Below are 22,635 nucleotides of genomic sequence, written 5' to 3' on the forward strand. Positions count from 1 at the left end.
CTGAAAGCAGACAAAAAGGATCCTCCAGGTAGACTATTTGTGACCATGATTTGATAGCATGAATGGTTTCAATTTCGTGTAGTCGCACATTCTTGAAGCGCTCTACTTGCACAACTATCGCCAGACCAGTATTGGCGCTATCCTTTTTGAGCGACACATCAACGAAGGTTTCAAATTCAAAATTTATCATAATATCATCCGCTCTGTCGCCTTCAGTGGTTCTGAATGCTGGCTGATTATGAGAGGCAACGAACGGCACCTTGCGGTAATGGAGATGACAGCGATAGACCAGTGGCATAACACGTCGTGATCTCATCATTCAAAATGAGAACATCCACATCCAACATCGAAGTCGATGGTAAACAACCAAAACACCGGTGGCTTGATGCGCTGGATGGGAATTTGAAAGCTTTCTGATTGCATCCAGATCAGGCTTTTGATAGAATAGTGATTGGCTAAACCAATCACAACGAGCCGACTCCGCTTGTGGACGGGACAAAAGCTAAAGAAAAAGAAGTAAAGACGTAACAACGCACACTGACGACGGTTAGACAGCGGCGGCTAATGAAAACTTTTGCGTTTTGGCGTTCTCTTTATAGAAACGCAGAGAATGCTTGGTTCCTAATATGGGCATAACTGAAACCACCATGAAACTCCTACAAGGAGACCAACCGTAAATAAACGGGCCGAGAACATACACCCCAGATATTCTCTTGGGAAGTATACTCTCGAAAGGGCAATCAGGTTCCCATGTAACCTGGAAACCACCAGTGAGGCTTCGTGGCAAGAGCCACTTCAGATGAATTCCTTGCAGACACGAGCAAATAAGTCTGATCGCTCTCCTCCAGTACGTGGAGACGGCACGGGGTTAACTGGAATAAGCTCAGTACGAAGAACCGTGAGAATATTTTCCACCAGTTAACTACCGTTCTGCCTACAATGTAACTAGCATAAAAGACAAGGAACTGGTGGCTGTCCACCACGGCTAATATGGCTAATCGTCCAACATACTGCAAATGAGACAACAACGATGAACTCTCTCCTTGGCCGAAAAGCAGCACGAGCATATGCATTAGTGCATCACTGCTAGCAAGGCACTGGCTCAAGTTGAAGATACAGTGTCTTGTTTTCAAGATTGCGATTGTCACAGTACGCTGAACAGACGCATTGAACATGAAACCAGCCCTCTGAGTCTGTCCCACATAGAACACAACTCTGACTGAAAACAAGGTTCGGTAAGAAGAGAAATTCATTCAAACTACCATGCCCTGTCAGAAGAACGCCCATCTCAAGCCCAAAGTCCACGACAAAACTTTCTCTGGCAGACACAGCTTCAACATACTCATATGTGACCCAACCTTTTCCACATTCGTTCCATATAAGCTGCCACCTAGATATTACCATCTCGTCTAACAATCTTTTGACTGCAAGACACAATGTCTGAGGTGAAACTGGACTGCCGATAATTGACTGCGGCATGTGTGCATTCGGAACTCCAAATTAGGAACGCGGAACTCGGAACACCTGACCGCTCTCTGTGTGAGCAAACTCTAAGACCAAGTATAAATTTATCCATGAAAATTCGAATTAACAATTAATAGATGGATATCCACTAATAATCTGCGGACTTTTCAAAGATGTAAATGCAATCGAGAATGATGGTTTCCACGATACCAACGAGGTTTTCATAATTCAGGGTTCAATAATGTTCCATGATGAGCCTCGCTATTTGAAGGCTAAAAGAATTGATTACCGTTCGATATGCAAAGTCTGATAAATCTGTTTTTTTCTGAACAATCTGTACCTTCTATTCATTGCACTTGGACATCTAACCTTATTGCATTCACAGAGAAATTTGGAACGATAGGGACTATTTCAAATGGTTATTCCAGAGCGAACCCTAATCCGGAAACAGAACTGAGTTTATAGAAAAAAAAAAATAACGATCCGCAAACGTTCAGAACTTATCTCCCTACATTTTTCGAGTATTCCTCGCACGTTCAAGATTTCATAAAAATTGCCGTTTAATAAGTCATCTATCTATCTGTCCGACTTATGTTTATGTAATTAGATTCACTGCATTGAAATACAGTTTACTTTAAATGAATGAACTGAATGAAATGTGAGGAAAGCTTCTCAATAAAGTCAGTCCTCTTGTAAACGTTGATAAGACAACTTCATTCATTGAGTTCTAACAAAACTATCCGTGAAGTGATTAGAAGATTTAATTTATCAGATTTTAATAGCTTTTTTAATCAACTGATACTATCAAAGTAAGTATGACTAGGTGAAGTTCTCGTAGTTAATTTTGTGTTTTATTGCAATACGAACATTTCTGATTGTTGAAAATGTTATCTTAGATTACTTGAAGTTCAGTATAACTGATAATGCTTGATAGTTGCTGTGTAATTACATTTTTTTGCTCATAAAATTTATAAATATAAAACAGCCGACTGGCTAGAAATATGTCTTCTGGCAACACTGTACTCGCAGCCTCCGTGGCGCAATCGGCTAGCGCGTTCGGCTGTTAACCGAAAGGTTGGTGGTTCGAGCCCACCCGGGGGCGGTCAACTTTTTTTATTTGGTCTCTTGCATTTTTCATTTTCTTTATTAAAGGAAAACTCCCACGATAAATAGTAGAAAATTCTATTTTAGTCTTTGTCCTATTCGGATGCGGAACATATGTCCATCAAAGCCGTCTTTGATTTTTCCATTACCTCCTCCTGGTGATGCAGGTTTCCCTAGCAATTATTTGATTTGATTGAACAGAAAGAAATCGTAGGGAGTCAAATCAGTTAAATCCGGCGGTTGTCTAATGGCATTTCTTGTTGTGGTTGTGTAAAAGCTGCGAGTTGTTTGCCTACAAATCCTTTTGTTTTTGATGAATTGCGTCAAGCAAACATCTCATAACGTCCAAGAAATACTCCTTCTTCTTCTTTACTGTTTTGACTTTCTGACAAAAAATTATGAAGCGGAACACCCGTGGCCCGCGCTCCTGATATTTTTTTTGAGAACCAAGTTCCAGTTATTGCGGCGAAAATTGGGCGACAGAATGAAATATTACTTCAGGACTAACCTCTATTACTATATTTATTACTTCAGACTAACGTCAGGGTTTAAGATCCTCAAGAGTACTTACTAAAACCACCTCTCGCCCAGCGACCCAGCGGTCCACTTCAGCACTTTGGTTGGCTTCGCTGAGGAGGTTGTTTCTCAGTAGCTTACATCTTTAGGCATCCGTTAGGCAAGCAAGTCGTTTGGTGTTAGTCTTTTCAGTCGTCAATTTTCGGACTTTGTTATTTTCATGTACCCGTAGTCGGTGGCTATGTTTAATTGCTTGGTCTTAAATGACTTCACTAACCAGCTGCACTTTTAGATCCCTATGCAGATCCGTATCATGAATGAACCAGGGAGCGTCAACGTTTGTTTGGCCTTCAGGCTTCATTCTCTGGCACAGCCCTAGAGCTGGATGCTGTAGGTCCATATGGGCCTTAGGATCTGCTTACAGCAAATGTCGCTATTTTGGCTTCTTCACAGTAAGGAAAAACAGGAGAAACAGTGTTGGGCTCAAGACACTGCCCTGGTTTCAGTTCAGATTAGGTTCCTTCGGAATTGACTCTGAATAAACGCTCCCTAAGAGAAATGATGCTCACCTCAGAACTAGAAATTATATTATCACTTCTATCAAGTAGTTGGGACTGAAAGTCGACGCGAAGCTCAACTATGAACAAGAGTTGTAGTATGCTGGTGACAAAGTATTCACAGCGAGTATGGCTCTGGCAAGGATGATACCCAACGTAGGGCTCTCTTCATGATCAGCTCAGCTGATGCAACATTCGTTATCGCAGGAATGATGTTGATACGAATCTTTCTTTTTTGGGTAAGGTAGATGCATTTGTGGACAGAGTGTTGGGCTCCCGGAACGCTAAGCCGTCGGACAACCCGCTAAATACCTCCCCGTCGAGAGAGAACTAGCCTGGAATCATTCGCCACATTACTTCGTACAAACCCTCCCGCTCTCCTACCTTAGAGGCTTTCAAGTCAGAAAATTCTTTTCACCAACCATTACCATTTGTCAGCCCTCCTCAGCATCTCCCTGACAATGTTGTCTGGGGAGAGTTCTGTTGTGTCTGAATAAAGTTGTTGACAAATGCAATCTTACTTTTCACAAGAAAAAAAGGCATCGTCTACAACCCCATTGCAAAACACACAGTCAGGCGATCGTACCTTCTCAATCTTGTGCAGGTAAGACTGAAAATCTCCGTTCTCGCTTAGAAGCTGGGTAGCATTCATTGCCAATTAGTCGTGCAGTCTATATGCTTCCTGATTTGTTTTTCAAGGATAGTTGCCGTTCATTTAGTGTGTGCTGCCTCTTTTTCTTCGTTGCAAGTGTACATGGCTTCATGCTCCTTAGCAAAAAAGGGAAACGGAAACCACTCTCGTAATCACCATCACGGCGGGTTCAGAGAGAGTGCTATAGGTAGACGCCACATGCAGAGTTCCCCTTGTACTTGTGCAAAGCGCTTACGATACACCTCCTACCAGAGGATCAGCTGATACATCCGCGCCGTAAAGTAGAGCAGACTGTGTTGCACTCATTAGAAAATATCACCTGCTAGATGAGGAACCCTAAATTTTTACAGTTATACCACTTAAGGCAGAAACTCCAGCAGCAGTCTTGCTCGTTGCTGCTCTGATTTGCTCGAAAACCTCATCTTTGAGTGGAGCGCCAATCCAAAAAACTTAACTGTTAGTTTTTGACTTGATTATCAACTTGCCGAACGATATGGGACGCAGGGTCAGGATTCTCTTTTTAGACTGGATGTCTACGTCGATTTATTTCCAGCACAAGACTGAAACCATGAACAGCCAACTATCTGCTTGTTCGTCGCATCAATATGCCAAGTTTGCTTTGTACCTATTCAAAAGTGCGTGCGGGAATAAGTGCCGCAACATCATCCTCATAACCGTTTCAAAGGTCCGGCACAAGAACGGATCCTTGTGATCTCCAACCTTTTCATTCCCTTTAACATCTCATAGAGTAGGAAGCGGTTTCTCAGATAAGCCCTCAATATTTATAAGAGATACTCTACCCCGTGGAATGAATGGTCTTTCCACTTTACGGAAATTATGGCATTTCTAACATAAAGCGTTACGAGGAGCAGATCTGAGCCTCACCTTGAAGAATCGCATCCACGACTTGCTTGATAGAATCCGCTGTGGATCTCCCTGTTCTAAAACTGAACTGTCTTGAAGATAAATCCCCGGCAGCACGTATCGTTTCAGCGAATCTATTCTGCTCGCAATCTTCCACCGGTAAGGAAAAATGCCGTCTTTCAGCCAAGCGTTGAATGTGCCGAGCAGCAGGTCCCAGTTTGTATACCTCTACCGGGACACCATTGGGTCCTGGGGTCTTCTGTTTTTTATAGAAAAGACTGCCTCTTCCAACTTTTTAATAGAGAACAAAAGGCAATTTTCGACCATCCACGCTGCTGTCACCAACCCTTACCGGATGTGCAGGGAATAATGCTCATACAATATGATCTATCTGCTCGGCAATAAATGAACAGGGTTTTCGCAGAGCCCCGATTTTTCTGATTACCAGTTTATAACCGAGTCCCTACGGGTCCTTAATAACCTCGTCGACACCAAGTCCTGCCAGAAGCGAGTTTTGCTTCATCTTATTGTACTGCGGAGTTTTCTTTTGGCTTAGCTGCACTCTGTCATTGTGCTGGCCGCTCCTCGCGGTGGTTTAAACGATGTGTCAAATGGCGGAGCTTATGATGTACCTTCCGGAACTCGGCAGTTGTCGTTATTTACCAATATATAGAATCGTTTTCCATGTCCAGGTGTCCTCCTAGCTATATAAGCTCTGCAGGCTGTCGTGACTAGATTCTTAATAGAATTAACGACAGTGTAGGCTGCAGCTCCACCATCTCTCCAGTGCAGCTCTCGCTATTACAAGGGCTTCGACAATTCCTCCAGTGTTCAGCTTCTAGATGTTCTATGCACAGGAAAAGCGCCGGATTTTTGCACACCGAGAGGTAGAGTCAACCACTTCGAACGGGAGGTATTGATAGTCGCTTGCCGAAAACTCGTGACCTGTCCTTCGGTGACACCAGTGTTTAAAATTACGAACCCTGTTCTTGCCGACACTTCGGTACTTAATTTCCCTCTAGGGTCAAGAGAAGTCGGGGTGAGCAACGCCCCATTCAAGTGCTTCGACATTGAAGTGACTCACAACCAGGATTCGACCTCCGTGACCAAGACAACATCCTCTGGAGCACTAAGCCTGCGTCGAAAGTCCAACATTGTCTCATTCTCCCTAAACACCGAATCCAGACAAAGTCATCCCCTCGGTCTTGGGCAAGAACGCTAAGGCGGGTGAGGTTTCGAACCTAAATGGCAGCGGTACCTGATAAGTTGAGGTGTCACGAAGTTGCGTCTTTGTTCTGATACTCTTCATTGATGAGAACTAGATCAGCTTTTACCTCAGCAGCGAACTGTGCTAGCAGTTTTCGGCCTCGAGAATTCGCCGAGGTGATAAATATTCAAGCATTGGTTACTTCTGGATATTTACGATTAATGGTCCTTTCTCTCAGATTTCCAGAGAACACGTGTCTTCAAGACTAAAAAGCCTTTTCTTCCCGTAACCCCTTGACTACCTCATAGTACCTACGCTAGTACCTCTACATGTTAAAATTGAACAAAATTTGTGGACGAGCGTGGAAATCTAGAGGAAACTCCGGATGAGGTGCTAGAATCGGAAAATCCTATGCAGAAGATGATAACATGCCAAGAGGATTGGGAGGCGATTAACCACATGCTTGGTTCGATCTAACGTAAATTGCGAAAAGCAGAAGAGACTCCGCCTCATGATGTAATACCTTATGGTGGTTCAACAGCACATTTTCCAAAGAAGAAAATAGGAACCCGAAAAAATGGATAACAGTAACCTATTCAAAGATGACACAAAACATAAAGGACATACTAGGAAAACTGGGCTTCGAGACAGTCACAACTAACAAAGCCCCGAATGATACTGATGTGAAAAGGTTGATATGCAGGATCTTTGGTTCATTTTCTCCAATCAATTTTCGGCTCAAGAAATTCACTTCATTTCCTCGAATTACGGAGATATCTTCCGATCTTCCATTTTACACACAATTTTTGTCCAATTTCCAATCTTACGTCTATATCTTTTCAGCAAAAATGTCACGTAAACTGGAGATAACCCACAAGGATTTCAAGAAGCCTCGCCATTTCGACGACTATGAATCAATGATATGCTATGACGCACCCGCAGCTGCAATAGTAGATCGAAGGACCTATGATGAGAAGCGCCAAGCACTCCTCAAGGGAGAGCAAATCTTATTGCTGGACGTCCCCAAAAGGGAAGCGCGTTGTTTCAAAGTGCTCAAGGGAGAATTGTGCCGAATCAGCCTCCCAGAAGGACCTCAAGTAGGCGATCTTAACCTTTGGAATTTAGATAATTTCAAGGAACGTTTCTACTCTGGAAAAACACGACAACTCCATGGATCGCATCTTCGGATGTATGATCGTTTGTGGAGCAACTTGCCGTATTTGAATCCGATGGCAACCTTCGTTTATGATACTTTGTGCCAATATGGGATCGACAAGGATGGTGGTGCACTGCATGATGTTATAGGGACCAGGTGCGATGATTACACGTACAAGCTGATAACTGGCAAAGATCGAGTTGGAAGCTGCCATAGTAATTTGATGAAGGCTGTCCGTGAGTATGGTTTGAAGGAGGAGGATGTTCACGATGTATGGAATGTGTTTATGTGTACTGGGTTTACTAGGGTATATTATCTTAAATTTAGCCCAGAAAGTATCTGGATTAACTGGCTTTTTTCTAATGCAGGATACCCAGCAATATTTTGCTAAACCAACCCCAGCTCGCAAGGGAGATTATCTGGAATTTATTGCTGAGATGGATCTTTTATGTGCCCTGAGCGCTTGCCCACAAGGAGATGTATCTACTGCAGTTGGCCAAGTGGTCCCTGATAGCAAATGCTTTCCATTGAGAGTGGAAGTGTTTAGATCAGACATTTAATAGTTTGATTTTGCAAAGGATATTGAAGAAAATTATATAAACAAGATTTGGAGCTACTAGAGATGTAGTTTTTGATTTTAGTCGGAAGGGAAACTTTTGCTTATTAACCTCAGGAAGTTTTCTTCATCCATAGTGGGATCAAATAAAATCGGAATTTATTTTTTCGTTTTAAAATTATTTATTAAAAAATAAAAAAAAATATTTAAATTTATTTTTCTCCAAGCTTCTTGCTTGACAAACACTTTTTTCATAGAAGGAATATCGTAAAACAAAGTTGATGGGATCAGAAGCCAATTGCGCACGAACTTAATCACTTCTGGAAGATTTTGCTATCACTGTCCTCCTATAGCTTCTTGAGGTGGTTCATACGCAGGGCGCAGGGCGATAGGGCCGGATTGAGGATAGGAGGATCAATGGCTGTCCAGTGCATTTCGCTGTCATGAAGGAGAATGACATCTTGAATCGATTGGTTTCGTCGCTTATGCTTTTTCATCTCCCCCTTCAATAATGTCTCGAACCGCTCGAGTATTTTCACTTATGATAAAGATCTCAGGGCGGCGATCGTGCCACGTATCCATTTTTCCTGGAACTCTGTATGGCAGGCAAATGCACGGGTCCCTGACAGTATTTGATCACCAAATAATGCAGTCAATGGGCAGAAAATTTCTGCCGCTTCGGCTCCTCCGTGAAGAACAAATTGTATGATTGTGTGTTGCATAACTGGGGAGTATACTTTTGCTGACAACACGCGAACGCTACGAGCGAGTTAGCTGAAAGTATGAAATGGTCAGCGTTCCTCACTCCTAATGATCACAACCAAATTAACTAGACGCGGGGGTTCCATTCTGACAACTTAGTTGCTCAGAAATAAAAGTCCGGCATAGGTTTGATTCCCCCTCAGATTTGAACCTTTCTGCAATCTTGGCAACCCAGACCTCATCCAAGTATGTAGGCTCTCCACTTATTCAGTTGGTAAGCAGTATAATTGGGTCCCAGGCCGTAAAGGATGAGGCAAAATAGGCCCCTTCTGTGATTACTACTGATCCTGAGCTCCACTCGTTACTACCAGTTGAGGCAAAAGTTTTACACACGGCTAAGCATTTGCCTCTGGGCAAACTATAACTCTTGGGGTATACCACGGACTATAGCTAAAGTGAAACCAAAGCAACAACGGTTCCAGCGGTCAGACTATCCCAACCTGCCAGCTACAATGGCAGCAAAGTAGGCTAGGCCAACTACGGTCACGTCATCTTTTGCAGCCAAGTCTGCTGAAACGGATGGATGGGCCTTGTATGACGAGACTCAATCATGAGGTTTTGATAATGAGCGCTGCAAACAGCTCAGAAAGACTACTGCAAAGGTCTTCGCCCATTCGCTATTTCACTGACTTCCAGATGAGAACCGTAAAGGCGCTGTGGCTTTGGAGCAGCCTAGTGTCCAGTACTTCCACTTAGTGCTAAGCAGTGGCGCTGGAGAAACTGATAGGCTGAGAACTGTCCTCACTATCGACATTCCTTAACTGAATGTTAAAAAAAGTTCGAGAATAAACAAGCTACCTGTTCTACTAAGGGCTTGGGATTGTGAAGTTACAAAGAGAGATTAACTCGCTCGAGGAAACGTCGAGATAAAATGGATCTTTGTCAAAGAACGTAGCATGGAGGTTTGCAGAAAAGGCTTCCTTCCGCATCCGAGCAGGATAATCATCATCGCGATGTGGTCGGGCCCTCTCTGCAACGTCTATTAATCATACGAAAATAAGCGCTTTTCGGGGGGCCAACACTTTTTAAGGAGTCGCGACCGGCATGGGTTTTTAGCAGGGGTGGAAAGGGATACTTTTCTCTTTTTGTTGTATACATTAAATTTTCCGCTATAATTTTTTAAGGGGGATGTGCATCGCAAGTTTTCAAGACGGTCTTAGAGAGAGGACCTCTTGCTTCTCTCTTCTTTCTCTTTCGAGGGAGAGAGTTCGAAATTAAACCCTACCGTTTTGACACAAAAATAGTCTATGGACAAACGAGGTTGAACTTTACTAGCAGCGAAAAGTTGTCAGTACAGGTGTGAAGGCAGCTAAGCATGCACATAGAATTGATACTATCGGCGCGCGGGAAGAAAAACGATGTCAATCTTGAAATCCCCGGGCAAACATTAGCTGGTTCTGATATGGATTTTCGGAAAACCCAGTTATGGGACTGGTCTGACCTTTCGGAAAAATAGCGTCCATGTTTTAGGTGGAGATGTACGTAATTTTATTGGCAGCTGAAAAATGCTCGCGATAAAAATGGTGCAGTCGAATAATTCGAATCTATTCCGACAGTCAGGAAGCGTTATCAGCACTAAATATTAACACCATATAGAGCCAGTTGCTGCTGAAACTTGGCTCACTGAACGAAATATTCGAAACATGATATGGATTTAAGACTTGCGGTTTTACGTTGCTCCCAGGGCAGAGGTGAGGCAGCGTCTGATGAGTTACCTTAGCCTTGGACGAAACCGCAAGTCTTAAATTTTGCATGTTGGGTGCGCGAAAGCATGTTGCTTTCCAGCTGGTCCGGTCCGCCGTTAAGTGGATGGCGGACTTAGGAGTCCTCATTTCCTAAACAAAATGATATGGATGCCAGGACATTCGACCATTTCTGGCAATGAAACGGTGAAAAGGCTGGTTCCTCAAGCCAGACCATCTAGCCTCAAGTCTACTCTGAAGAGTGAAGTTGCAAGGGTTCACCCAATAAAGAAATTTGAATCCCTGCTGCTGCAGAATAACCTAGGGCTTCTAGAGCGGCATTTTACTATTCTTTAAGTGGGAAGGCGTGGAAACCCTAGAAGAGTCTTTAGCAGGGCATTGTCCTTTGTAAAAATAAACAAAATGAGATAATGGTATGCAATTAATATGAGGAAGTGGAGGGAACGACAGTGCACTTATAGCTCTTACCCCTCTCAGATAGTTGATCAAGATAGCGTTTTCAGATTCGCAAAAGCCTGCGAACACTACAGGCTGGCGATTTTAGGAGCCGTACAATGGGTCTTATAAAATGTCTTGGAGCTGCAGCTCAAAGACTGAAGATCAGTCTCCTTTGTAGAACTTAGTCAAAACATGAACTCACAAAGCACCCTTTGCATATTACTTCAAAACTTTTATAAATGACAAATCCTTACCTTCTTAATGAAGAGGGGGTATTGTATTTTGTAGTGAACTTTATTTTTCCCATTGTCTAAAAGTCCGGGCCAAAACCATGTCAGTATCGGAATCTCAAAATAATTTTATCGACATTGTCATTAACCTTCTATCAGGATACGATGAGCTCAATCAACAACTACGACGAACACCGCGATCACAAACAGGAAACAAGATCCTAACCCCCGAAGAATTTATTAAAACTCATTTTTGTGAAAAACGATTGTTTGTTGATAACATGCAAGAGAAATGTGTAACAATATTTTTTGAAATTTGTTCGTTACGCCCGTTCTTGGATGAGTTTGTCAAAGGAGATCTATTACCTTCTACGCCAGCTGGGTTAGGTAACTCCTGAAATTTCGTCCTTCTATAGATATTAACTGAAGATATTTTGATATTTCAGTACATATTTATCTTTTATTGTTCTATGTATCTCCGTCAAATCTGGACCGGATTGTTGCAAGCCTCTCTAATCATTTCGATAAGAAAACTGTTGAGAATATTTTAGTGTATCTTACAAGTAGTGAAGTGAAGAAAATGACGTTGGAAAAGTGCTCATCAGCTTTCTCTAACGAATATCAACAAGGAAGCATACTTAAAGAGATCGAGGAAAGAGCTGACATGGTAAGGTTTACTTTGTTTTCCGTGTGATGCGAAGTATTAATGATGCAACAATTGGCCTAATTGGTCTAAAAGTATTGGAGCTATGGAGTAGATTCGCTAACCTGGGCTACATTGATTGAGTTTATATCTTCGAAAAATCCTTAAATTCCATAGCTTCTAAACTTCTAAAAAAAATTCAAGAAAAGAGCCCCTGGTGGATACGCCTTTGAAACGAAACTCAAAGATAGTGACCACAAAGGCTGCTATCCTCTCCTTTGACACCACCATAATGAGGATGAGTTGCTTGAAGTAGTTCGCTATTACACTCTCCAAATTGTAACACGGTACCGACTTCGTATCAACAAGCGACTATTAGCAATCGCGGATTCTGGCCACGGGAAGACTTGCTCTCCACCTCAATAGAAAGCCTGCATTTAATGCCCACCGCGCAGTCAGTCAAAAAGGAGAATACGGAAACTCCCTTAAGGATGACAGAAGGAAACTTCAGCCCCTAAAGAAGGGGGGATGCAGACAAAATTGTGTCAAAACCATCTCTTCCACTCTTACCAGGGAAAGTGGAAGAAAGGGGAGCTTGTAATGCGAAAGTAACTGGCCCAATACCGGTATGTGAAAGCGGATCCATGGGGACCGAAGCAGACCACCCGGCCGCAAAGGGCACTACGAAAGAAGGCCAAACTTTTTGGGAAATTGTGGGGGGAAAGGAACTGGAGGATGCAAAACCTTCTTTGGATGGTGAGAAAAGGAAGCTACTTACTACGGTGGGATCCGCACTGGACGCCGCAGATTCTTTGGTTCTGTGCTAATATGCGAAGGAAGTGTTAAGAACAACACACTTGTCAAGGGCAACGTTTCGATGTGCTTCGTTCTAGAACCCACTTTCACATTTCCGCGGGGGCTAAGTAGGAAAGTGATTAAATCACTGAACAACATCTCAATAAAGCCGATATTTTCCATAGGAAAACCAACACGAAGGCCGGAGAAAAAAGACAAATACCAGCCTCATGGGATGAAGGCAAGGAATAGGCAAAGAAGAGCAAAGTTCAGGAATGGCAAAAATCTTATGAACGATTATGGTCCCGCACTGGCCGCATTGGTGAAGGGACAACATGCTACATCTTACCTGCTAGAAACTTCTCCGTTCCTTTTTAAAGGAAGAAGCGGAAGAAAGTAAGCTGAGTGTAACCGGTTTGTTTGTAGTATCAGATCTGCACTGACTAGCCACCATGTGAAGGCACTTAGTCGAAAACAGAAGAATACTTTGTGGATGAGGATGTCGGAATTTCTTCACTTTCAAACGCGACATTTCTCTGAGAAATCGATCGTAAGAGGACCGAGTCTTTGACACAAGCATTTTAGGGAAACCTTGTGACTATGGTGGCATTCGAACTGACCGCCCCATATGATTCTAACTGTTTTTCGTTACATAGCGTAGTGTTACGGTTATTCCAAAAAAGACAAAAGCTCAATCAAATTGAATAGCAGCATGCCCTCTTCCTTTCTGTTGGCGACAAGATTGCTCTTATGTCTTCTGGTACAAACACCATGGGTTCGGTGTGACCAAATCTGTGATAGCGGGGAACTTCAGGTGGCGAACGTATAGTGAGCCTACTTGACAATAAAGTCCAGTTGCTGGGACTCGTTTGACGATACAATCTGAATTAGAAACTCCCACACCCAAAAAATAGTTCCCTGCTGAAACCAAGACTACAAAAATTCAGGAAACCAACGATATGACTTTTGATTCGCGCTAGTAAATGCGATAAGAATAGAGACTGGAGAAATTTCAGCAACACTCAGCGGGAGAGAGACACTTCAAGGTTGTACAGATTCTCGCTCGAAAAATGCGAAGCATCTGTTACCCTTTCCACCAGCCCGGACGTCGTGGAGGCCTCGACAATCAAGTCATTTTTTGGTTCAGAATTTGTTGAAAGCCCTACTACAAGTAGGCAGGATCCAGCGCTGTCTGTATCAATGATGGCAGTAGATAAAGTCTTTACATCAGGTGTTATGGGAGGGATGGAGTCGGTATTATCTACAACACTTACAAACACGAGCCAGATAGGAAAAGAGGCTCCTAACGTGAAGCTCGGTTAACTAGTTCTTATTAAGGAAAGAGAAATGCCGCCGCTGAACTAGCCATTGGCTCGCAGCAGATCCTTGGAACGATGGGAAAATACGAGCCTTCACCATTTGATACCACGCATCACTCGAGAAGCAAGTGGGCCTCGTGAATTTGTGTCCACTGCCGGCAGAACTACCGGAGGGACCCGCGCAGAAAAATCCTCGTGAGGCAAGGAATATTAGCGAAAAGAAAAAACCCAGCACTGCCACCTGCCCCAATCTCTGGAAGCCAAAACACAACAATAAGGCTGTAAGTCCTGTAGTGGGAGAACCTCCTAAAAAGGGACGAAAGGCGGCACGAACAGTGACATTGCTCATCTAGCTATACTGTTCCTGACATTTTGAAAACTGCTGGTTACCACCTCGAGAAATTAGGATAGTCTCAGTTGATTTGATGATTTACGGATCGAGGTGTATCGTGTAATATGGATAATGTCCTGAGCCATTTGCAGGCACTGTGCAAGGAAGCTACGAAAGTAATGACAACTACCCATTGTGACGTGCTGAGAAAGCATCCAAATTTCAAATGCCAGGATGTAACTCGCAAAATTGATGAACTACTTAACCTCCCAGTAGCGAGGAGAAGGAGGATAGGTTGACTAGGAAAGGTATTAACAATAGTTTTTGGTGTAATCTATGACGTCTACAATGCCATCGAAGACTTCCCACAAGGAAAGCTTACCATGTTATAATCGATGACACCGCAGCCTGGCAACGATTAAATAGTCAGTAAACCGAATGAACAGATGGTTTATCAGGATGGACTCTTCAATAAGTTCGACACAAAACATAGCCGAATCATGGCTGCGTTGTACGGCCTATTGAGGTTTCTAGACAAAGAAACCCTGATAAACGCGATTATGAATGTCTTAGCGAGGATAGGGCAGGTTATATGAGATTGATAGAGTTCCACTAGACCAAACGACGTAGCGGAAGGAAGCAAAACAAATCCGCGTGTTGAGATATCTCCGCATAATTGGTAGATACGTGTGCGATCTATTGTACGTAACGGCCATCCCTCGAGCCACTGAAGCGGGCCGATATCTGGTGCCTCAATTTGACGTAAGCATACTCGCGATCGACTTCGACCTAGGAAACTATTTCGAACTTCACCAAGCCTCACTGGAATGTTGTTTGGAGCAAGATAAAACCTTCCTTCGCACACCTAAAGTGATTAAGAATATGAACGACGTGCCCAACTGTGAGCTTAATGCAATATATGAACGCCCGAACAAACCGAGATGTCACATGCAGGAGGTCATGAACATTGGTACGCTCCGGAAAGTGTTAATGACAGCAAGCATCTGCTGCATGTCTCCAGCACATCTATAACATGTTCCATAATCTGTAACGGGCACAAATACGAGGTGGCTCTAGAGGACGTGGGGATAGTGCATTCCGGTGACTGCTGCACTATTCAACAGTATCGAAAGTAAAAAGGCTTGTGGAAGTCTCCACCAAAATAATTCTGCCTGTCAACTGGAAGATCAGCCAACAGAATGCTACCCGTCTATGTTCGGCTAGGATATCAAAGATCTACAGCTAGATATTTGAACAGCATCCCTGGAATTCGGATCAACTATGAACCCAGCTGGTCATCATCGTGATTATTATCACTGGTTGAGCATGACCGTGAGTTTTGTTCTCAGTGCAGCATTCATCTTGGTAGCCTCTTGGCAGTTGGTTATGGTTACTGTCAACGTATCCTCTCCTGGTGGAGAGAAAGTTTGAGCCAGCCACCAATAACAACATCAAGGAATTCGAACCAAACAGACGAAGAGGTTTCATCAGTTGCGAAATTTGAGCAGGCCTCCGGGCAATTATAGCCTGGTAGACGCTTCTATCTACTTGGTTGTCCCCTGTACCGAGAGTTTATATATTCTGGCTACTACTATAATCATATTCTAATCATCAGTGTAAGTTTTCACATCCTAATCATATCTACAAAATTTTTCTTTGAAGCTCCAACAAATTCTTGAAAGGCTAAGGGCGAGCGGCTCTCGTGTTAATCAAATATGTGGATTGGATCTCGAAGAAGCGCATCAGATGTTACTAGGTGAGACTTGAACTGATTCTATAATTTCATGGCAGCCAGATTTTATATCCTTTTTTCCCTAGCCTACAACGACGACAAGTCGTCTCAAACAGTTAATCTGGAGAATACAAGTTGGTCACCTAGAAACTCAGTACGTCCGCAACCTTGCAGTATGAAAACAAAATATTCCGAAGATTCATTTCGAAGTAGTAGCGATTCAAGAAAGCTTGCCCTTGATCTATCCCTTCCACTAGGTCACCAGCCTGAAATAAAACGAGCGAGGACACTAAAAAAAATTGAAGAGGAGCAACTTTCTATAATAAGTTCTCCACGTCCCTTAACAACTCGGCGGTCTCGAGCACCTCCTGAGATTAAGAAAACCACGGCTCAAGTTCTTAGAGAAGGAGCAAGAGTTCAGAAAAAGGCTGAGGAGGCTGAAAAAGTTCTTAGGGATCTTTGTAACGGGTCAACTGATCCTTTCATATCAGCGAAACTATTGGAAGAGGTACGTGAAGAAGAAAATGCTATGGAACTACGAGAGATCGAGAGAAAACACCTTCTAGGACTTCTTAGTCGTGAAGAAGCTAGAATTGCCAAATCTGCTGCAATCAAAGCGAATCGAATGAAAGCCTTGGAATTGAAACAACAAAGCCAGGAACTGGAGCGACAACTTCAAGAATGGCGTCGTCTTGAAATGATTCGCATGAGGGAGATTGCCGAGCGCAATCAATGCAGCATGGAGCAAGCAAGGCTCGCTCAGGTAAACCTCCTGAACAAGCGCAAGATGACAGCAAAACAAATCCAGGAAGAGTCTCGTGAGCTTCAACGACGAATCGAAGATCAAAGGAAGCGTGAACTGGATCAAAAAATCTCCCTAATTCGTCAGATCAAAGAACTGGAGCACCTATCGAAATCCGGTCCAAATGTATGTGACAATCGTGGTCAGGGCACTAGCATAGGGGTAAGTTGTCAAATGTCTGTTATTCAGCTCAAAGAGGCCCTCGCTCAAGTAAAAGAAAAAATTAAAGAACAAATTCAGAGTCGACGGGAACGAATCCAGTATGAGCACATACGTCAACAAAAGCTTCTTCAGGATACAATGCGACGAATCGAACGGTATAAAAACGTCCCAAAACCGTCAAAATCAAAATGCAATCAGAAAGAATTGGTGTTAACACCGGACTTGATCAAGCTACGGAAAAAATTGGAATTGAAACGGTTGCAGGCGGCGGCCGCGGGAAATTTTTGAAAAATTCTTGTTTGGTTATATTTTTCTTGAGGGTAAGGAAATATATCAAGAAAATACTGAAGAGGAAAAACATAGGACCAAGTTTTAAATAAGCTTTTGGATGGAACAAAACAAAGCAACAACAGCAAATAATTTATTTAGGTTGCCAATTTCTTTCGCAATATTTTTTTTAACATTTAGATTAAAGCTATCGATAATTCGGAAGTTATTTTTCAAAATAATAATAAAGCGAAACAATCAACAGTAATAGCAAATATTTCATCTTTCCCAGGGTTCTCCTAGGGTTATATTCTGGGTCGCTCTATTTTTGTTGGATACTACTCTGAATAGCACTAGTCCAACTTTCTCAATTTTGGAGCCTGATGTGTAGCAACAGGAGGGTCAGTTTTTACCACTTCTTACAATCGAACAATAATCCTAAAAATAAGGTAATTCACCCAATGCGATGCTACCCGGCCTTGTCTGCGCATGGCTCAAAAGGAACACTGATAGAACTACTACGGGATAACTGCTGGTGGGGACAAAAATGGGCGACATTGAGGTGCTCAAGCTTTTGTGAATGGTTAAGAGAATCATCATCAGAAAACAGAGCAAAAGGGCGCAGGTTTCTTTGAGGCGAGGCCGAAAAATCCGCTTAATTAGCCTGATAGCAAAACTTCTTAAGTTATATTGCTCTCTCCCAAATTTGCTGCATGCCCTTGCTTTTTGCTCTTCCCTGCTTTTGTTCCTGTTAGAGATTGTATCAAATTAAGGACTAGAGCCTAATTCGAAACGCCATCAAAACTTTATGCTCTTGCTTTACTCCAATCTACTTTAATTTTCTGCAAAGTTCGATAAGTTCTTAGTGTCATTCCAGGAATTTTTACCTCAAAGACATTATAGTTCCCCTCAAGCGTGCATGAGGAGCTTTTCCTTAAACACAAAGCGAAATGATGTCACTCATTGTATGTAAAGGGATTCACAGACCACCCGTTCTCACTAAATTCCGTGACAATAACTTGAGCTCTTTCCGAGGAAACCCGGTGTGGTTGACCGATAGACAGGCACATCAAAGGCCAACAAAGTGGCCAACATCGACTCAACCGTCTTCAATAAACTCAAGAGAGGTAAAGCCCCCAAAAGAAACCGGGGAAGCATGGACCAAGGTCGAGGGAATCATCTCTAAAAAAGTGATATTTCATGCACCGATGTTTTCACGAAGGTTAGGAAATTCGATCCGGAACTGATGAACCTTGGAGAAAGCGTCAGTCGGATAAGACGTTCCAAAAAGGAGATTCGTTGCTGGAGCTGAAGAAGTCTCCGGGTAAGACAGCTGACAATTTCCTTGGCAAGGTAGAGAAGTCCTTAGAGGAAGAGACAGAACTACAAATTAAAAAGCACGAGATGTGATACAATGTACAGATATTGATTAAGTTACCACCAAGGAGGATATCCACGAGGCCCTAGAGAAACAGTTCGGACCATTCAATTTGCGAGAGTCCGAAATCAGAGGTCTCTGGAAGACATATAGGGGCACACAAGCAGCTTACCGGCTGAAGCAGCATTCAAATTGCTTGCGACTGGTAAAGTAAAAATAGGTTGGGCCGTTTGCCAGCCCAGAGAGTAGGTGTCCAGAAAACACTACTTTAGATGCCTTGAATTTGACCATACACCGGTGACTGTCAAAGATCAAAGAGGTGCAGAAAACGTGGGGGAGAATTTGTAATGTGTGATGTGATTTTAACGGTTGTGGATTGTGGCAGTCAAACTGCGAACACCAAAGGCCGTATTCTGCTCGAGGTTTTTGCGGAGCTAGGCTCGGTTCTTGGAAACAACGGAAATGTAACCACTTTTCGAGGGAAAAGCTTGCGTTCAATAGTCAATTTGGCATATTTGACCACATTGACAAGGAGAATGATCTGGTTCAATCAATTTTTCTCCACATCAAGAATGGGCCGTGCAGCGATACAGGTTGGAAAACTGCGACCTCCAAGTCTAACATCGATTACTTGTATGATCCAGCTGTCGCTTGACAGTGGGAGACCTATCTATCTGATTGGATTGCAGATATACTGAGTAACCCGCCTGAAAATATCGGCTGCCATAAAAAATACTCTTTTCTGGGATGCTATGCAGATCGTCCACGTTCCGAAGGGGCGTTATAAAATCTGGCTGACCGCGGAATTGTGGAAGTGGATCAATAAATGGAAGGGTTGGAAGTTTAATTGACTGCGGTCGGTTATGACGGGCGTGACGCGCTCCAACTCCAATATCGAACGAAATCCTGAGAGGTTCAGCGTAGTGTTCGCCATGACTAAAGAAGCCATGACGGGGAAGCAGAAGATCCCGAAAAACGGAATGATTTCAGAAGTGTATACCGTATCACGAAAGATCTTGCGTATGGCCTCAAATCTTTTGATGTGTGTGAAGGTCGATTTCTCATCCACGTATGACCGGATGAGGAGGTGGAAGGAATACTTCACCACGGTTCTTATCCGTATGGCATTCGGTGAGGTTCCTCTTCTTGTGTATGGAATGGCCAGTCACTGTAACATGCGGATACAGACCATTCCTCCAAGCAAAAGAAAAATCATTTTGGTCATCAATGCACTCAAAACGAGTAAAACTGCTGGACTAGACAGTGCGCGGAGTTTAGATCCTCACTTGACCTGCTCCTCATCGATTTTGAGAAGGCTTTGGATAGCGTGAACAAGGAATGTATCTGAGTTGTTCAACGTAGGAGGGGCATGTCGAAGAAACTCTAGCTATCATCAGAGCGACATATGATAGTGCAAAGTGTTAAGTTCTACGTCGAGGTAAAATCTCAGAGGATTTTGAGCGGGATACGCAGGATTTCGCAGGAGTTGCATATGCCACCAATGTTATATCTTCTTGTTATCGGAGATGTTCTTTACACTGCCTTGTCCGGAGGACATGGAGGAGTTCTATGGACTCCGACATCTTTCCAACACTGATGACATCTTTTTGTTCTTTCACTGTCATGGACCTTGGTACCTATCTGCATTAATGGGAAAAGCATCGGACGGTACACGGAACTCGATGTTGCCCGAGGATTACCAGCGCTAGATCCGCTTCCGCTACCTTGCTTAATATCTGGAAATGCAGTTATCTCAACACCTAGATGAAGTTGAGACTGTTGTGTGCTAGTGTGCTTTCTGTGTTGTTATATGGGAGTAGCACTTGGAAAGTGAACCCCAATATTACTCGAAGGCTCCGGGCTTTCATCAATACCTGTTTGTGTCGTATTTTCTGAGTACGCTAGTCTTATATTATCAGAAATGAAGAACTTGGTTCTGTAGGACTTGTACGCACTGTGAAGGGAAGGCGGAGGTGGCAGTGGGTACGTCACATATTACGAAGAGGCGATAATTGCTTTACAATGGTAACCACTCTCCCAAGATGGCCGGGGTGGGTGGGCCCACTTGGCGCAGAATAGTAAAGAAGGAGTTCAGGTATCTCGGAAAACCGTGGGGTGGAGCTGAAGCACATTTGAGGTAACCGTGTATAATAAATTTTAACTATTATATTTGCACCTTTGGAGGGAATTTTCGTTGAATTTTTTTAAGGTACGCATTTATTGGTGACATAATAAGGATAATACTAATTCAATTCCTTATTTCTCCCTTTATTTTCCAATGGGAAATATAAAGATCAGTCGTTCATAAACAGATACAATTCAAACAAGAAGGATAATAATTAAAAACTCGTCAGAACTAATGGTAAACGCAAGGACTATTCATTTCGTTGGAGTCATCTTTCTCTCAGCAACTCGCTTAAAGTGGTCCTCCACTTGTTTCCGCATAATATCCTCTGGTTCCATTGTTTCTTATCAAGTCATTTATCTCAATTCTGACAATAATGCAATTATGATAAGTTTGGCGCCTACCACACACACACAATAAGCATTTATTCGTCGTTCTGCACAATCCAGCCAAATTATAATATTTAATTGAAACCCACTCTCTTCCCCATCCTGCAATCCACCATCAGGAAAAGTCTAAATATACTAAATGAAAGCATTATTTCGCGACAATTGCGTTTCTTATTTAAATTTATTCCATGCTATTAGCACTAATTACAGTCAGGCTATAGCACCTCCAAAAATTATCTGTATCTCACTCAAGAGCTTCAGATACAAATTTCACTGGAAACTCTCGAGGCACAGGCAACCGATTCGTGCCGCGCATTGGCAAGCTTTAATTGTTTAAACAACTTTTGGTTGGAAAAAAGTTTGTAAACAAAATATTTACGTTCCGGATGGCACTGATGATCACATAACATGTCACATTTTGGGACTTTATTAAAAACACAATCGGCTTATTCAGTCTAGAATTAGCTCACATCAATGTATCTATTTTCGGACACGAATTTGAATAATGTAAAAAGCTTCTCGTTAATGTTTTTAATGGTTGTGTTTTGGCAGTCGGCTGTGCGCCTTTCGAATGGCCATTTATGCATATGAGACATAGATTGACAAACCTGGCCCCCTTAATCAACGTCAACTAACATGACGAGCCTCTTTCTCTGGGTAGAACGACAAAACAAATTTGATTACCTAAATAAAGATTGAAATGGTTCCGGATTAAAGTAAAGAGATATTGGGTTGGCAATTATATGACTGCGGATTTTGTGGAAAAATTAGCTTTGATTCTGCACTACTATACACTTCGTTTAGTCATGGGAATTATTGGTTTTCTTTGAACTCAACCTCTTTTTCTTGGAGTCTTTCCTTCCTTCCTTCAAAGATTATTCGCTCCTACTACGAAATAACTGCGTGGGTGGGGTGTAACGTGATACCGCCCCTTATTGCACCAGAGATTCGTTGAGCGTTTCCCGCAATTCGCGCACGTGACTGTGCAGCGAGTCGCAGACCAGTACCGCTTCGTAACTGGCAGCAACACAATCCCGGCCATCATTAGGGAACGAGGTTATCGCGAAAACTGGTGACCAAGAGTCGATGGGGGCAGATGCGACGGCATCAACAACACCACACTGCACTGTAGGCAACAGTTTCAGTACTCGCCGAAGCTCTCTTCTCCACCGGCCAGCTGAAGTTTCCGCTGAGGTTCGGGACGAATTCCAAAGAGCGTGTATAGAATTCTCGGAAATGGATCCTTTGCATAGACCAGGTATTCCCAGGCTGTATCTCCAGCAACTCCGGGAATTCTATCTCAAATCAATGATGAGATGACCGAGACAGACTTCCACAAGTACCTAGGAATTCTGCAAGGAACCCATGCTCGAGTTGGTGATTTGAAGGATGCTCTGCTGTCCGAATTCCTGCGACGTGTAAAGCTGGTGTTAAAATCGCATGTCTCGGGGAAGAATAAGATAAACGCATTGAATGTATTTGC

The 22,635-nt window shown here is 42.9% G+C and overlaps 3 protein-coding genes and 1 non-coding gene across 5 annotated transcripts in view; 3 read left to right on the forward strand and 1 right to left on the reverse strand.

The window, feature by feature from the left end:
* Positions 1-22,635, reverse strand: part of LOC119660492 (katanin p60 ATPase-containing subunit A-like 1) — a 191,349-nt gene that overhangs the window by 56,134 nt on the left and 112,580 nt on the right. The window lies entirely within an intron of this gene.
* LOC119660496 (uncharacterized protein C11D3.03c) lies at positions 2,117-8,244 on the forward strand. 2 transcript variants are annotated; one of them, XM_038069091.1, is made up of 3 exons: positions 2,117-2,273; positions 7,208-7,827; positions 7,889-8,244. In XM_038069091.1, the coding sequence occupies exons 2-3, from the start codon at positions 7,213-7,215 to the stop codon at positions 8,078-8,080; spliced, it is 807 nt and encodes a 268-aa protein (XP_037925019.1). In that variant the 5' UTR covers positions 2,117-2,273; positions 7,208-7,212; the 3' UTR covers positions 8,081-8,244. The 2 variants fall into 2 exon arrangements, with proteins under 2 accessions (XP_037925019.1, XP_037925020.1); XM_038069092.1 differs by having other exon boundaries at positions 2,143-2,277.
* Trnan-guu lies at positions 2,493-2,566 on the forward strand. The gene has a single exon. It is a non-coding gene; the product is annotated as a tRNA-Asn (tRNA).
* On the forward strand, positions 11,236-17,281 carry LOC119658967 (E3 ubiquitin-protein ligase BRE1A-like). Its single transcript, XM_038066845.1, has 4 exons — positions 11,236-11,596; positions 11,656-11,876; positions 15,960-16,053; positions 16,116-17,281. The coding sequence occupies exons 1-4, from the start codon at positions 11,311-11,313 to the stop codon at positions 17,279-17,281; spliced, it is 1,767 nt and encodes a 588-aa protein (XP_037922773.1). The 5' UTR covers positions 11,236-11,310.

The sequence above is a fragment of the Hermetia illucens genome, chromosome 6 (genome assembly GCF_905115235.1).
Source record: "Hermetia illucens chromosome 6, iHerIll2.2.curated.20191125, whole genome shotgun sequence".
Lineage (NCBI taxonomy): Eukaryota > Metazoa > Arthropoda > Insecta > Diptera > Stratiomyidae > Hermetia > Hermetia illucens.

Bases quoted from the DNA above. Each gene is read 5' to 3' on its own strand.
- LOC119660496 (XM_038069091.1), top strand. From the start codon at position 7,213: ATGTCACGTAAACTGGAGATAACCCACAAGGATTTCAAGAAGCCTCGC. The intron at 7,828-7,888 runs GTATATTATCTT...TTTCTAATGCAG, and splicing joins TGTGTACTGGGTTTACTAGG to GATACCCAGCAATATTTTGC.
- LOC119658967 (XM_038066845.1), top strand. From the start codon at position 11,311: ATGTCAGTATCGGAATCTCAAAATAATTTTATCGACATTGTCATTAAC. The intron at 11,597-11,655 runs GTAACTCCTGAA...TTGATATTTCAG, and splicing joins TTCTACGCCAGCTGGGTTAG to TACATATTTATCTTTTATTG. The intron at 11,877-15,959 runs GTAAGGTTTACT...TTTTCTTTGAAG, and splicing joins TCGAGGAAAGAGCTGACATG to CTCCAACAAATTCTTGAAAG.